The 12,577-nt window shown below is 51.2% G+C and overlaps 4 protein-coding genes across 4 annotated transcripts; all 4 read left to right on the forward strand.

Annotated features, from left to right (window-relative positions):
* The first annotated feature begins 313 nt into the window (after nucleotides 1–313).
* BDV17DRAFT_140107 (GABA permease GabA) lies at nucleotides 314–3,017 on the forward strand. The gene is made up of 9 exons (XM_073754285.1): nucleotides 314–572; nucleotides 640–755; nucleotides 825–858; nucleotides 930–1,759; nucleotides 1,813–1,890; nucleotides 1,946–2,074; nucleotides 2,129–2,276; nucleotides 2,363–2,441; nucleotides 2,518–3,017. The coding sequence occupies exons 2-9, from the start codon at nucleotides 673–675 to the stop codon at nucleotides 2,694–2,696; spliced, it is 1,560 nt and encodes a 519-aa protein (XP_073613814.1). The 5' UTR covers nucleotides 314–572; nucleotides 640–672; the 3' UTR covers nucleotides 2,697–3,017.
* A 1,692-nt stretch (nucleotides 3,018–4,709) lies between these two features.
* On the forward strand, nucleotides 4,710–5,588 carry BDV17DRAFT_293094 (oxidase ustYa family protein; the record flags this gene model as incomplete). Its single annotated transcript, XM_073762517.1, has 3 exons — nucleotides 4,710–4,773; nucleotides 4,866–5,134; nucleotides 5,187–5,588. The coding sequence occupies 3 exons, from the start codon at nucleotides 4,710–4,712 to the stop codon at nucleotides 5,586–5,588; spliced, it is 735 nt and encodes a 244-aa protein (XP_073613815.1).
* Nucleotides 5,589–7,045: 1,457 nt separating this feature from the next.
* Nucleotides 7,046–9,216, forward strand: BDV17DRAFT_140112 (questin oxidase family protein). The gene is made up of 4 exons (XM_073754286.1): nucleotides 7,046–7,398; nucleotides 7,784–8,134; nucleotides 8,184–8,311; nucleotides 8,356–9,216. The coding sequence occupies exons 2-4, from the start codon at nucleotides 7,791–7,793 to the stop codon at nucleotides 9,126–9,128; spliced, it is 1,245 nt and encodes a 414-aa protein (XP_073613816.1). The 5' UTR covers nucleotides 7,046–7,398; nucleotides 7,784–7,790; the 3' UTR covers nucleotides 9,129–9,216.
* Nucleotides 9,217–9,704: 488 nt separating this feature from the next.
* On the forward strand, nucleotides 9,705–11,731 carry BDV17DRAFT_140781 (HECT-type E3 ubiquitin transferase). Its single transcript, XM_073754295.1, has 3 exons — nucleotides 9,705–10,490; nucleotides 11,004–11,288; nucleotides 11,346–11,731. The coding sequence occupies exons 1-3, from the start codon at nucleotides 9,726–9,728 to the stop codon at nucleotides 11,643–11,645; spliced, it is 1,350 nt and encodes a 449-aa protein (XP_073613817.1). The 5' UTR covers nucleotides 9,705–9,725; the 3' UTR covers nucleotides 11,646–11,731.
* The last annotated feature ends 846 nt before the right edge of the window (nucleotides 11,732–12,577 follow it).

Here is a 12,577-nt window from a genome sequence, read left to right on the forward strand (position 1 = left end):
TACAGAGACCAGGTAGAGAACAGTAGTAAATCTTTGACGCTTGATGTAAGTCTCCAGAGTCTTCTTGAAGCTGATGGTGGGTATGCTAACCGGTTTATAGTTACGCAAGTACATTTAGTTAGGTAGTTTAAGTGGAGGCGGAGTTGCGCTTGCGTTACTATCTAATGATGTAGAATAGTTATCAATGGAGGACTCATGACATTGACATTGACATTGACATATTATTATCATCTTGCAAGTTGCATCAGTATCGCATGGCCTTACTCTTTCTGTCGACGTCCACGACGGTACGCCCGGAGTTCAGCCAGGAACCGCCCAAGCCCGCGCCGATCGCCTCGGTCTTCCTCCGTCGGCGCTCACAGCAAATCACAACACAACAACCAGAGCTTGTCGAGCCTTGGAGCCTTGTCACTGTCGCCGCTGTCTCCGCTGTTTCATCCCCAGTGCCGATCCTTTTGCTATCAATTCCCTCGTCTTGCCTCATTATGTAACAGCATTTTCCCCCGCAATCTTGGTGGACCGTGATGGGGTCGCTGCGACGTTATGATGTGGCCACGGGAATTGCGAGATAAGCACGCTGCTGCTATTTCACATCAACCTGTCCTTCTCTCTGACAGTTACTCTTTGTCTTCTCACTAGAGGCGTACGAAGTGTTTCCTATATCTGCCCGTCATGAAGGACATTCCCGCGGACGATGACGTGCAACTGGCCACCCTTGGCCATAAGCAGGAGCTGAAGCGCAATTTCTGGATGTTGTGAGTGTTGACGTTCGTCTTTTGTGTCCTCTCTGAGAGCGATTGCTAATGGATATGTGCGTTATATAGGTCGATGCTGGGTCTGGCTTTTGCAATTCTCAATGTACGCGCTTAACGAGTGACCACAAAGCAGGAGAGTTTGGAGCCTGAATAGCTGACATCACTTTCTTTCAGTCATGGACCGCTCTATCGACCAGTTTGAACCTCAGTCTTCCGTCCGGCGGACCCGTCAGTGTTGTTTGGGGCCTGGTTACTGCTGGTATTTGCAACCTCTGTATCGCCGCATCACTCGCGGAGTTCCTCTCGGCTTACCCAACAGCCGGTGGACAGTACCATTGGGTTGCAACAATATCATGGGAAAGGTGGATGCCAATCCTATCATGGATTACTGGCTGGGCGAATGTTTCTGGCTGGCTTGCCTTGACTGCCACCGGCGGATTGCTAGGAAGCACGCTGATCATGGGTATCGTGTCCCTGGTTTATCCGGAATTCGAATTTGAGCGCTGGCACCAGTTCCTCATCTATGTTGCAATCAACCTTATTGCGTTCACCATCAATGCCTTCATGGGTTCGATCCTTCCGCTGGTCACGAAGAGTGCTTTTATCTGGTCGCTCACTGGATTCGTCGTCATCTCGATCACGATCCTCTCTTGCGCGTCGCCGAATTATAACACCGGAAAGTTTGTATTCGGCGAGTTTATCAACACGACGGGCTGGCCTGATGGTCTTGCTTGGCTGCTTGGGCTGCTGCAAGGTGGTCTCGGTCTCACGGGCTTCGACGGCGTTGCGCATATGATTGAAGAAATTCCGAACCCCTCAATAGTCGGGCCCAAGATCATGATTGGGTGTGTGGGCATTGGAATTACCACCGGTCTGATTTTCCTCATCGTGTTACTTTTCATTGCGGGAGACATCAACAATGTCATCGACTCCGCCGCATCGCCTCTTCTGCAAATCTTCTACGACGCGACAGCGAGCAACGCGGGATCTATTTGCCTTCTGATGTGCGATATTCCCATATCCTGGTAGATTCCCCTCAATGTTGATAATGATATAGGTTTCCGCTGATTTGCCTTGTTTTTGCGGCTACCGCTATTATGACAACGAGCAGCCGCATGAATTATGCATTTGCGAGGTGGGCAACCTTTTGCACTGCGGAATATACTTCCAATATACTGACGCCAAATCAGAGACGGTGGATTGCCAGCCTCGCCCATTTTCAGCAAAGTTCATGGAAAACTTCAGGTCCCTCTCAACGGGCTGCTGTTGACACTGTTCTGTGTGATTGTATTTGGCTGCATCTTCCTTGGTTCCTCAAGGTAAGCAGTCCGTTTGTCCGGCACCACCTTGTTTAACAATTAACGCTCCGATAGTGCTTTCAACGCAATTGTCTCCTCCTCGGTCGTCATGCTTGACATCTCATACGGTTTTCCGATAGCACTGAATTGTATACGGGGCCGACGGATGCTCCCCGAGAGGGCATTTGTCCTGCCACATACTCTTGGTTGGCTCGTCAACATGGTGAGTTTCACAGCCTTTAGCCTGGCTGTCGCTACTTTCGAAGTGCGGTCGTTCCTTCCCTGGTGATTACTGACAATCTGTCACAGGTCGCCCTTGCATACATTTCTCTGACCACCGTTCTTTTCCTCTTCCCCCCTGAACTCCCTGTCACGGGTAGCAACATGAGTAAGACCATCCTCCAGCTCCCTGATTTGCATACTATCATGTCTTTGTCTGATATATTGATTGCACACCTTTACAGACTACTGTGTCGCCGCCTTCGGCATAATCTTCATTATATCTTCGTTCCAATGGGTCGTTGACGGCCGAAAGAACTTCACCGGGCCGCGTGTTGATACCGAAGTGCTAGCCGCAGTCGAAGGCCACGGTGGCGCTCCGAGTTTCGACGAGGGTGCTGCTGAACATAGAGAGCAAAAGTAGATAGGGTCGGCTACAGCTTCTAACCATTTAGATTATACTCCGCTTCGTGCCCAAATATTACACCATGTCACATTGCTTCTTCGCATAGCACAAGACTGTTAAGGATCAAACAATCATCTAGACCAGCCGATATGCCGTGTACCCTGTCGTGGTTGGACCAGGCGAACTTGCTACTCAACAAATTTTCAGGGGTATATGGAACAGACAATGTGGTCGAATACCCTTTAACGACTTCGCCTCCAACGCGCAAGTCGGACCTTAATTGGTTGGGGAGGCCACTGCCATTGGAATTGCTCTACTGCAGGAACTCACTATGCAATGCACAGTCAAGATCGGAGGTCGAGTAGCACCGCCCTACACTACGCGTGGCAAGCGCAGAAACCAGTCCAATCAAAGCAAACACATGATTTCCATATCCTGCCGACGACATTACAATCTCAGTGATGCCTAACTAGCTGACCAGCTAGGCATCTACATGCATTCATCAACAAGTTTTTCTGCCCTCGCATCAAGGCCACTGGTCTGATTGAACTCCGCTTGAACTGGTCAGCCCATCCCATACACCCGCGTCTTCCTTTCGTCCAACGAAGGTCACTCGACCCTAGGATGGAACTCGAAGTTCAAAACCGGTTGGCGTCGTGTTCACTCGTTGGCGGGATAGGTATAGCTGAACTGCCCAGAGCGTTTCTCAGGCTTGATGATGGGCTTGCCTGGGAAGTAGCCGTGGCCATCATCACCATGGCCTCCACCATGCCCTCCATGCCCGTCACCGCCGTGACCGCCATCACCACCATGGCCACCGTGACCATCGCCGTCGCCGCCGTGGCCTCCATGACCATCCCCATCACCGCCATGTCCGCCGTGACCATCGCCATGGCCGCCGTGGCCTCCATGACCATCACCGCCGTCACCGCCATGGCCGCCGTGACCATCCCCATCACCGCCATGTCCGCCGTGACCATCGCCATGGCCGCCGTGGCCTCCATGACCATCACCTCCGTCTCCGCCATGGCCGCCGTGACCATCCCCATCACCACCATGGCCACCGTGACCGTCACCTCCGTCACCACCATGGCCATCACCTCCATGGCCGTCTCCATAACCGCCATGATCACCTCCATGACCACCGCCACCGCCATGACCACCACCAAAGAGGATGTCTAGCCCATTGCCTTTGGTGGTTTCGACAGGGATTCCTGCAACCATGGTTGAGGCTCCCAGGAGAGCAAGAAGGTAAGAGAGCTGCATTTTGCTTGAAGGCACTCAAATTCAATGCTGCGATGCTTTTTTCAACGAAGAATGCTGCCTAAGACAATTGATGCCCTTGAGGAAGGTGAGCAACAGGAGAAAGAAGCGCCGACTGAATCGAGCTTTTTATAGACCTGATTCTCTCCAAAACGAACTCACATGGCTTCGTCAACCTCCCCGGCCTAACTCTCATTTGTACAACAAACTTGATACATCCACCGCATCGACGTAGCACTACGGTCTACGGTGCTTTTCTACGGTCACTTTCAACGACCAATGCCTCACTGTTTGTACGACAAACTCAATTGGCAGTGGGGTAGTATTCCCAATTATCTGGGGTAGAATCTGCCACGGTAGCCATATCAGATGCAGCGGGCGAAGGGATAGCCCAGGAAGTGGCGATGTACGGACGGACGGGCTGTATACCGGATAGTACTTACAGCGGACCGTGCCTTGCCCTCGTCTGCTGGACACCTATGCAGTCTGCTTTCCAATTACAACGAATAGGGCTCACTGCCATGATAATTTCGTTACATGATGCTCTTCTCGGGTACCTGGCCGCCGTTGCAGCGGGAGTACAGGTTTCAAGTCCTCGAAACTGGGGGCTCTGATGATAACGGCAATGAAAGCAATGACTCCGAAGGTCTTCTTTCGGCCGGGGAGGAAACAAAATGGTCAACAATTACTTCAAAACTGATGTCTTAGATATACCTCACTACCGCAAACATCATCATATCTTGCATAGCAGTCTCGGCGGTGCTCTGCATGCGAGGACTCGCAACCAATGACTATCAGAAGAATGCAATTCTCAGACCAGTCTCGTGGTGGTGTAAGTCACTTTCTGCCCCAATTATATACATGCCTTCCCAAGGGAACTTTCTTCACAACCCAGCCCGCATTTGTAAGCTTACGCATGTTTAGCACCGATCCTCGATGCAGTCGAGATCCCAACATACACGACAACCCTCAACGGGACACTCTTCGCTCTCTCGGAGCTCTCGATAGCCCGGGAGGAGCCCGACGCCGAGAATGATGCAGCCTGGGCACAGTATGAAAGGGTGCTCACGCACGTCGTCACACGAGAAGACATACTAAAACTGGGCAAACATCCCGAGACAGTTGCTCGGTTCGATGATGACTACTGGGGGTTCGGCGATGATGCGTATATGGTTCAGCTTGATGTTATGCACGTGTGTCTCCCTTCTCCCATCCTACACGATACAATCTGAACAAGACTGGTAGCAAATCCACTGTCTCAACATTCTCCGTAAAGCTGCCTTCGCCACTTACCCCGGCTACACGCCGAACCCGAACAAAAGAGCCAAGGATCGAATATACTGGATCCATCTCAGCCATTGCGTCGACATTCTTCTCCAAAACCTGCAATGCAACGCAAATACAGAGGTCCTCACACTTTCCTGGGTTGAAGACCGCGCGTCACCATGGCCGGACTTCAGCGTCAAACGAAAATGCCGTGACTTCGGAACCCTGGTGAACTGGCAACGAGAGAATGCGGTTGATCCTGAGATGTTTGGGAATATGACGCGTCCTACAGACGCCTTTGTGTGGCCGGCGCCGTGGAAAGGAGATACCGAGCTGGGGATTAAGCTGGGGGAGCATCAGTTACAGGGTGGAATAGTATAAAGTATTCTCATCCTTGATACTGGGTAGACTAGGGTAGCCATGTTTTGCAACAGCAGAAGTTTCGATTGAGCGGAAGAATTAGGGTTAGGAACCTTGGAAAAACTAGGGAACACTTAGGCGGCACCACCTCCGCACTGCCCAAGCACATGGGTTGGCTCTTCGAATCGACACCACAGCGCAGACCGACAAGGCTTACCAACGGCTCGGGTGGTCAATTATGCCCCTTCACCGAGGCTGACGGCAGAGCGCATCAAACGACGATCAAGATTCCACATTCGGCAACACCAGATCCTTGGACTCCTCGCCACCTGGAGAACAATTTGACTGTGATTTCCCTGACATTATTCGCCGGCTCTAGGGCGCGTGATTGAGAGCATTTCTTGTGACAATTACCAGCGCCTGCATGATCAAGCCCGACTTCCATACCGAGAGCACAGGTGCGACATGGTAGACGGAACGTGCACCTCTCAAATAATCCAAGTCGCTGACTTGATCTCTATATTGAATTCATCATCTCAGGCACCATCTGCGCAATACGCATTCTGCGACGACCGATTCGCGGATCGGCTTGGACCCAGGGTTCCTGCCCAACGCACTAATCACAACATCTGTACCACAATCTTCAGACAGCTGACCCCTGCACAAGATCTGGATCGCTTCTCTTCGCTTAGCGGGTTTATTTGCGTATTTGCGGGGGAAGAATAGTTGCACTGGGCATCATCTGGACGATGCGCGGCGCTTTTTCTTTTGCGGAGACTTGCGCGTCCTTTGCGGGGTTTGTTGATACGTCGCGAGCTGGGTTCGGGGATTATGGTGTGTTTGTTCTTCAGCTCTTGGATGCCGATGTTGATGTTGGCAGGATTGGGGCGAGGTTTTGTTTTGTTACCGGAGATGATGGGTCGCGAGTTAGTTTCTTAGGGCTTGGAAGTGAAGCCACGGCGATCGAAACGGCTTTGCGGCTTGGGACGAGCTTCCTTCCAGTGTCGAGGACGATTTTCAGCTGGCGCTTCTTCTTCAACTTCTCGCTGTTTAATCCAATTTCATCACTCTCTAACTCTGAACCGGCTTTGTTGTGCCTCAAAACTCCTCGCGGCTGAAGCTCGCCTTCTACATGCGCCAAGGTCTGTTCTTTTGTTGAGGCCGCTCTTCCGCTTGAGACTGCCCCGCTATATAACAATACAGAGCACAGGTAGTGTCGAAGAGCTCGAGTGTTGGTGATGCTCTTGTAATAAGTCTAGGTATTGTCTATGACTGAGTCATTGGGTGTTGTCGTCATTGTGGCCTTACTCCTATCGCAGGGACAACGGCACCCTGTTTTACCTGGGTATCATGCTACTTGTTTTGGAATATATAATGAGGCCCTCTTACAGCATTGGTGACCATCAGTCCGAGATTGAGAAAGATCCCACACCGGGCAGGTCGCTAACAACTGTATTAATCACTGCTACAACATGGAGCTCTGCAACGAAATAGCAGTGTAGACATTGCTAATTCTCAACAAGCTCCAACGGCCTGCACCTGAAGCCCTGAAACTCAATATTCCACTCGGCCGTACCATGTCGAACTTCGAACGGTTCTATGTACGCTAGAGTAGCGCCTGATGTAATCCCCTTGGTTACTGAGTGGTATGATTTGCTAGGTAAGCAGCCGATAAAGTCCTGATCGCGGAGGCTGCTAACTATGACTACGGCGGCCGTGATAGAGTAAAAGCAGCAAGACATTATTCCTAATCGGGCCTTAGCCTAACAGGAGTCGGCCGGTGGCCTCCATGTCACCGTCACCGTTACTACCGTGGAAGTCTGTGATCATGGTGAGTTTTTTTTTACCGTGTTGGCTGTTTCTGTTGCTGCTTTTACCATCAATCCAATCAGCCTTAACTTCTACGCAACACCACATCTTTCAGTTTCGAAAAGACATGGTGCGGTTTCAGTTCGCTTGGAAATATGGAAATGTACTCAATGACGTTCTCTCCTCAGCTACTACTAGTGGCTTGACCTCGTTCTGCTGCAGCCAAGTTGTCCTCTGGACTGAGTGTGGGCAGACTGCGATGAGTCCGTGGGGAGCGGAGATGTTACGTCATGCGTCCCAACGATCAGCATCCCGTTCCCCAGCTCTTCTCTTCTCAACCATTCCCTTCAGCATTCTCCACGCAGACTGGGCCTCTTCAAAGCTTCATGGAGTTCACAGCTTTATAGCCACACTATGATCGGTTTCAGCTTCCTCAAGAACCTGCTGCCCTGGGGCAAGCGGGCCGTGTTCAACCTCCCGCCTTGCGAAACGGTTGAGATCGAAACGGCGCATGAAAAAGCCGCCCGAACTCTGAAGCACCTCCTCAAACTCAACCACGCCAACTATGCCATTCTCTGGAACGAGCGCAAATTCCATAATCACTCGCCTCACTCGCTGTCTTCGTTCTTCTTACTAGGCGCCGACACGAATGACTTGAACCGGCTGTATGAGGCTGAGTTGAAGCCGCTGGAGGGATGGGCTGATTCGCCTGGGGAGATTAGTACATACGACTGGAGGGATTATTTGGGGAAGAGAGAGTGAGAACTGGGACTTTCTGTCTTCCTTGCGGCTACTGACGATGTCTAGATACCAGCGCGCCTACGTCGATTTCTTCGAGGACGAGCTCGTTCGCTATTCCTATGACTGGAAAAAGGTAGTTTTCAAATACCTCTTCGAAGGGAAGGAACCGCTTTTCAATGCCCTCACCTCTGACCGTATGTATCCTCTCATTCTCTGCAGACCCCGCTAACCATCGCAGTCGGCCACCCCCTCATCCACATCGCGTACGCCTTCGAAATCTCCAGCCGCGAAGTCGCAATGGAAGCCCTCTCCCTCGCCTCAGTCTGCTACAGCAGCACCCACAAATATCTCGACGACCCCTCCTACTCACAAGCCGAAGCCTCCTACTCCTCCTTCTCTCCCATCGAAGTCATCTCCAAAGTGCGCGCCGACAAGCGCCTCGCAAACCTCTTTACTGCCCCAGGCGACCACAACATCGACATCGTCTTCCGCGACGCCGAAGCAACAATCCTAGACCACTGGAACGCATGGAAGATACCGCACAACACGGCCGATGCCATGTCCAGCCTCCGCGAAAGCCAGGAACTCGCCACCGCACTCCTCACAGCAACCCTCGACCCAACCAAGAACCCCGACGCGAAATATGACTTCTTCTTCGTCCATGTCCTTACGACCAGCCATGCCATCCGCGTACTCCTCCCGCTTATCCCCGCCCAATTCCAGATCCCCCTCGTGCGGCAATGGTGGCTTCTCACGCTAGCCGTGTATATCGGGCAGCTAAGGCCCGAGATCGACCTTGATTCCGTGCGGGGCTTTGACACCGAGGGTAAGAGCTGGGGGTATATCAAGGACAAGGCACTGCACGGTGGACACTCCACCGAGACGCATTACATCAAGACTCTTCGTGTCCTGAGGGATACGGCGCGGACGTGGGATGATCCGGATGAGTTTTATCTTAAGGCTGCTGTGAAGTTTGCGGATGGGTTTACTGGGTGGGGTGTGTTTGTCTAAATACCTCCTTCCTCTCTTTGTTTTCCTCTTCTCTCTTCGAAAATATACTTAATTCGCATCTTGCACATATCTCGTGCTTTTTGGTCTGTACGATATGATTATGTTCTGGTCATATATCCTTCTTGGCGAAAAGTAACTTTTTATCATGCACGCATTTCCTTTTGGGCTGCGATTATTCATATGAATGTTTCATGCTCTTTGGTTCGGTGTTCTGCGCTTGGCGGTCCGCGAAAAGTAATGTATATAGCAATCCTCAATCTGGCCCATAACGTGTCAAGAACTACGTATCTAGGTAGTACCCTATGCATATACTTAGGTCGAGCCTGTCTCACTGTATTACATCCTGCGTCAGACGCTCCTTCCCCCGGCGTACACCGCTCCGAGTCTTTCGTCCATTTTGAATCTGTACTTGTATGCCGTCGCACCTTCCCGGCTATTCTTGTCGTTGGGAAGATACAGGAGCTGGCCAGTTTGTGCCTGAGGCAGAGAAAGACAATGCTTTGTCACGTGATAGCTTAGTTATCGGTGCAGCAAGGTTCCATTGTTTTGTTCCACCACTGTTCATCACATCAACACAATCATCTAAGGACAATCACAATGGCAGCACCAATGGCCGCAACCACCGACCAAAAGGATGATACTGACCGTATAGGAGAATCTCTCACTCTTCACGCCGAGTACCTCCCCAACATCCGGCAAGTCAGCGTCCAGATTTCGATCGCCGGCGCGACGAATTCGAATGTCCCTCCGCAGATATCGCTCTCCGAGTCGCGTCGCGCTGTGTCAGTTTCTGTTTCGGACTATGCATCGGAGACCATCAAGTTGCCGGCGCGGGTTACGGAGGGGTCGAGACGGCTCTTGGGCGGAGCTGGTGCTGGTACTGGCGCTGCTCGGGATAGTGCCGACGCGCGCGAATTATCATATCGAATGCAGGTTGATGATTCTGAAATGACGCAGCGAAACGCCTTGGATGAGCATATGGATATATTTGTTCCTTGGTCGGCAGGGGATATGTTTCCGTCTACGAAATTGCGGTGCGGGCAATGCGAGGGCGTCATTCTTGATACGCCGAATAACACCGCAGAACAGCCTTCATCGGCTGAAAATAATGCGTCTCTATCCGGCGGCTGGGTGTGGAAAGACCTGCCTAGCGGGAACTGGGCTGAGATGATGGATTTCTGGCACTGCCATAAGCCGGACCCGCCAAAGACACATGATGCGAATGGCAAGAAAGTGGAAGATGTCAACTCCAATGTCAAGGGCTATGGTGCGTCAAACCAGGTGTTGGCTGCGCCAGGAAATGTGCTTGTGGATGTGGCCACTTTTCTGGTATCCAGTATAGAGTGTAAGGGTCTGAAAAAGGTAAGCAAGTCATCCCCAATTCTTCACGCTGTTCCGCGATGCGACTCCCTATACCTCCATGATGTTGTAGTAAGAAATACTCTGCTTCATTGGCTGCTTCTGATGGGCAACAAGAAGGAGACCTTGTCCATCCATGATCAGGCCTCCGATACAATTGCCGTATAACAACAGTCTTTCCTCTGATGTCACAAGCTAGAACGATGTTTGCGATAGTGAGCAGATCGGAATTCGTGCAGTTATCCTCGTTAGATGGATTTCGTGCGCTATTCCGTCTCTTATTGTCGCGACTCGTTTGATGCATGTGTCCAGGGTGAAACAACGCCTCGTTGTTTCTTCGTTGTTTAGTCCAGAGGGATGGAAATAACGCGATTATGACAAGGTACATGAGGGGTCCGTCAGTCAACTGTAGTCCAGTTAATAGCTCATCCTTAATGAAACTCATTTGAAACTTCTTCCTTTATCTGATATATAGGCCTCTTTCCGTGGAAAGCACGCTAATGATGAGGTTGCCAGGTCACGAAAGGACGTACCGATGACTTTCGTCTGCCATCTGAAGAGGAGCTCGTATGCAGCAAATGTGAGGCACTGATCGGCGTGGAGGACACCATCGCAAAAGGATGGAGACTGTTCAAAACCAGTCTTGCTGCATCGTTTCCATCGATTGAGGAAGGCTGCGACGAAGTGAGCTGGGAAAAGCACCCGACAGAGCTCGTGGTCACCGCTCAGTTGCTGGAACTCATTGAGCGCGAGAGTGCCCGTAGATTCATCATCCATTGCGGAAAGAAAGATGGGCTTCTGGTGAGCTTAATTCTGTCTTCCAGTTTGTACCATCTTGTTGACGCTGACTTCTGGGAGGTCTGGGTCTTCAACCCTGATATGCGCTACTCCAACGCGAGCTCCCAGCATAGCATCACCTCGCAGCGGGCGATGAAAGTCTTCTTCCAAGCGACGGCTGATGCCGAGACGATGCTGTACCCGGAGCCTGGGAAAGCATCGCCTCTGTCGTTGGAAGAGCTCAGACTCCCAGTCGACACTTATGCCTCTATTTCAGCTACATTGGAGGCAAGTAATGGGAGGCTTCCTCCGTCAGCTAGAATTTTTCAGAATGCCTGGAGAGTCGGCGTCTTGCATCGCTTTGAGAGCCTGAAGCGATGAGGGAAGGAACAACCTTCAACCTGATATGATTCGGCTCCTTCCGTTGGAAGGCCACCAGCGTCTGTCGCAATCGACCATCAGTTCAACACCGAAACTAGAGCTTCCAAGACTCTTAACACCACGCCCACATTTTGTTGCTCTCTCTTAAACAGTACTATATCTTACAAGTCGCATGAAGCCCGTAAGTTTCCAAGTCGTGTTCACTAATAAAAAAAGATTGAGCAAGCAACCAACTTCCCTCGCAGAAATTTAAGGGCATCTCTATCACATCGATTCCATACCACTACCAGAACACCAATACTCCCTCCTATCTCATGGCCGCCGTCGCCTCTACCACCCGTCAATTGCGCAGTTCCAGCGAGTACGAAGACGCTGTTTCCTGGGAGCACGTCGAAGACACAAACACCCTAGTTCGCCAAACTACGATCGACCGGCTGTCCGACGCATTCGCGGAACTGAGCATCGGCTCGGATATTGAACGAGAATTTCGAAAGAATCCGTGGAATATGGCGAATGCTGCGGTTTCTGAACCCTCCAATAACAGCTCCATACATTCTTCTATAATTACTCCTCCGACTATCAAGATTACGCCTCCTGATTCCGGCGAGAAAGTGAGCGCTGCGTTCGTTAAGCCGAAGCTCTGAGCTAGGTGAAATTATCGCAGGCAGGACGGCCTACATCGATTCTAATTCCTGTCCTATACTGTGATTTCATGAAGGGGAAGATGGTGTTCTCGGCTTTTGTTCCGCGGCTGGGATTAGACTTGGTTGAAATGTGGCTGTCGCTTCGGCGCGTCGAAGACGTCTTTTCCTGCAGCAACCAGGACCTTGCATACCACGTCGCGCTGAAATTGCACTCATTCTTGGTTCAGCATTGTATGATGATATTGTTACCTGAGGCTTGATCAAGCTTCCTCTCCTTTAATGTACGAA

The sequence above is a fragment of the Aspergillus undulatus genome (assembly GCF_047715775.1).
Source record: "Aspergillus undulatus strain CBS 261.88 unplaced genomic scaffold BDV17scaffold_38, whole genome shotgun sequence".
Lineage (NCBI taxonomy): Eukaryota > Fungi > Ascomycota > Eurotiomycetes > Eurotiales > Aspergillaceae > Aspergillus > Aspergillus undulatus.

Coding starts and splice junctions, on each gene's coding strand:
- BDV17DRAFT_140107 (XM_073754285.1), top strand. CDS start 673: ATGAAGGACATTCCCGCGGACGATGACGTGCAACTGGCCACCCTTGGC. Junction 1,891..1,945: donor ATGAATTATGCATTTGCGAG/GTGGGCAACCTT, acceptor ACGCCAAATCAG/AGACGGTGGATTGCCAGCCT. Junction 2,277..2,362: donor TTGGTTGGCTCGTCAACATG/GTGAGTTTCACA, acceptor AATCTGTCACAG/GTCGCCCTTGCATACATTTC.
- BDV17DRAFT_140112 (XM_073754286.1), top strand. CDS start 7,791: ATGATCGGTTTCAGCTTCCTCAAGAACCTGCTGCCCTGGGGCAAGCGG. Junction 8,135..8,183: donor GATTATTTGGGGAAGAGAGA/GTGAGAACTGGG, acceptor GACGATGTCTAG/ATACCAGCGCGCCTACGTCG. Junction 8,312..8,355: donor CAATGCCCTCACCTCTGACC/GTATGTATCCTC, acceptor TAACCATCGCAG/TCGGCCACCCCCTCATCCAC.
- BDV17DRAFT_140781 (XM_073754295.1), top strand. CDS start 9,726: ATGGCAGCACCAATGGCCGCAACCACCGACCAAAAGGATGATACTGAC. Junction 10,491..11,003: donor AGTGTAAGGGTCTGAAAAAG/GTAAGCAAGTCA, acceptor TGAGGTTGCCAG/GTCACGAAAGGACGTACCGA. Junction 11,289..11,345: donor GAAAGAAAGATGGGCTTCTG/GTGAGCTTAATT, acceptor GACTTCTGGGAG/GTCTGGGTCTTCAACCCTGA.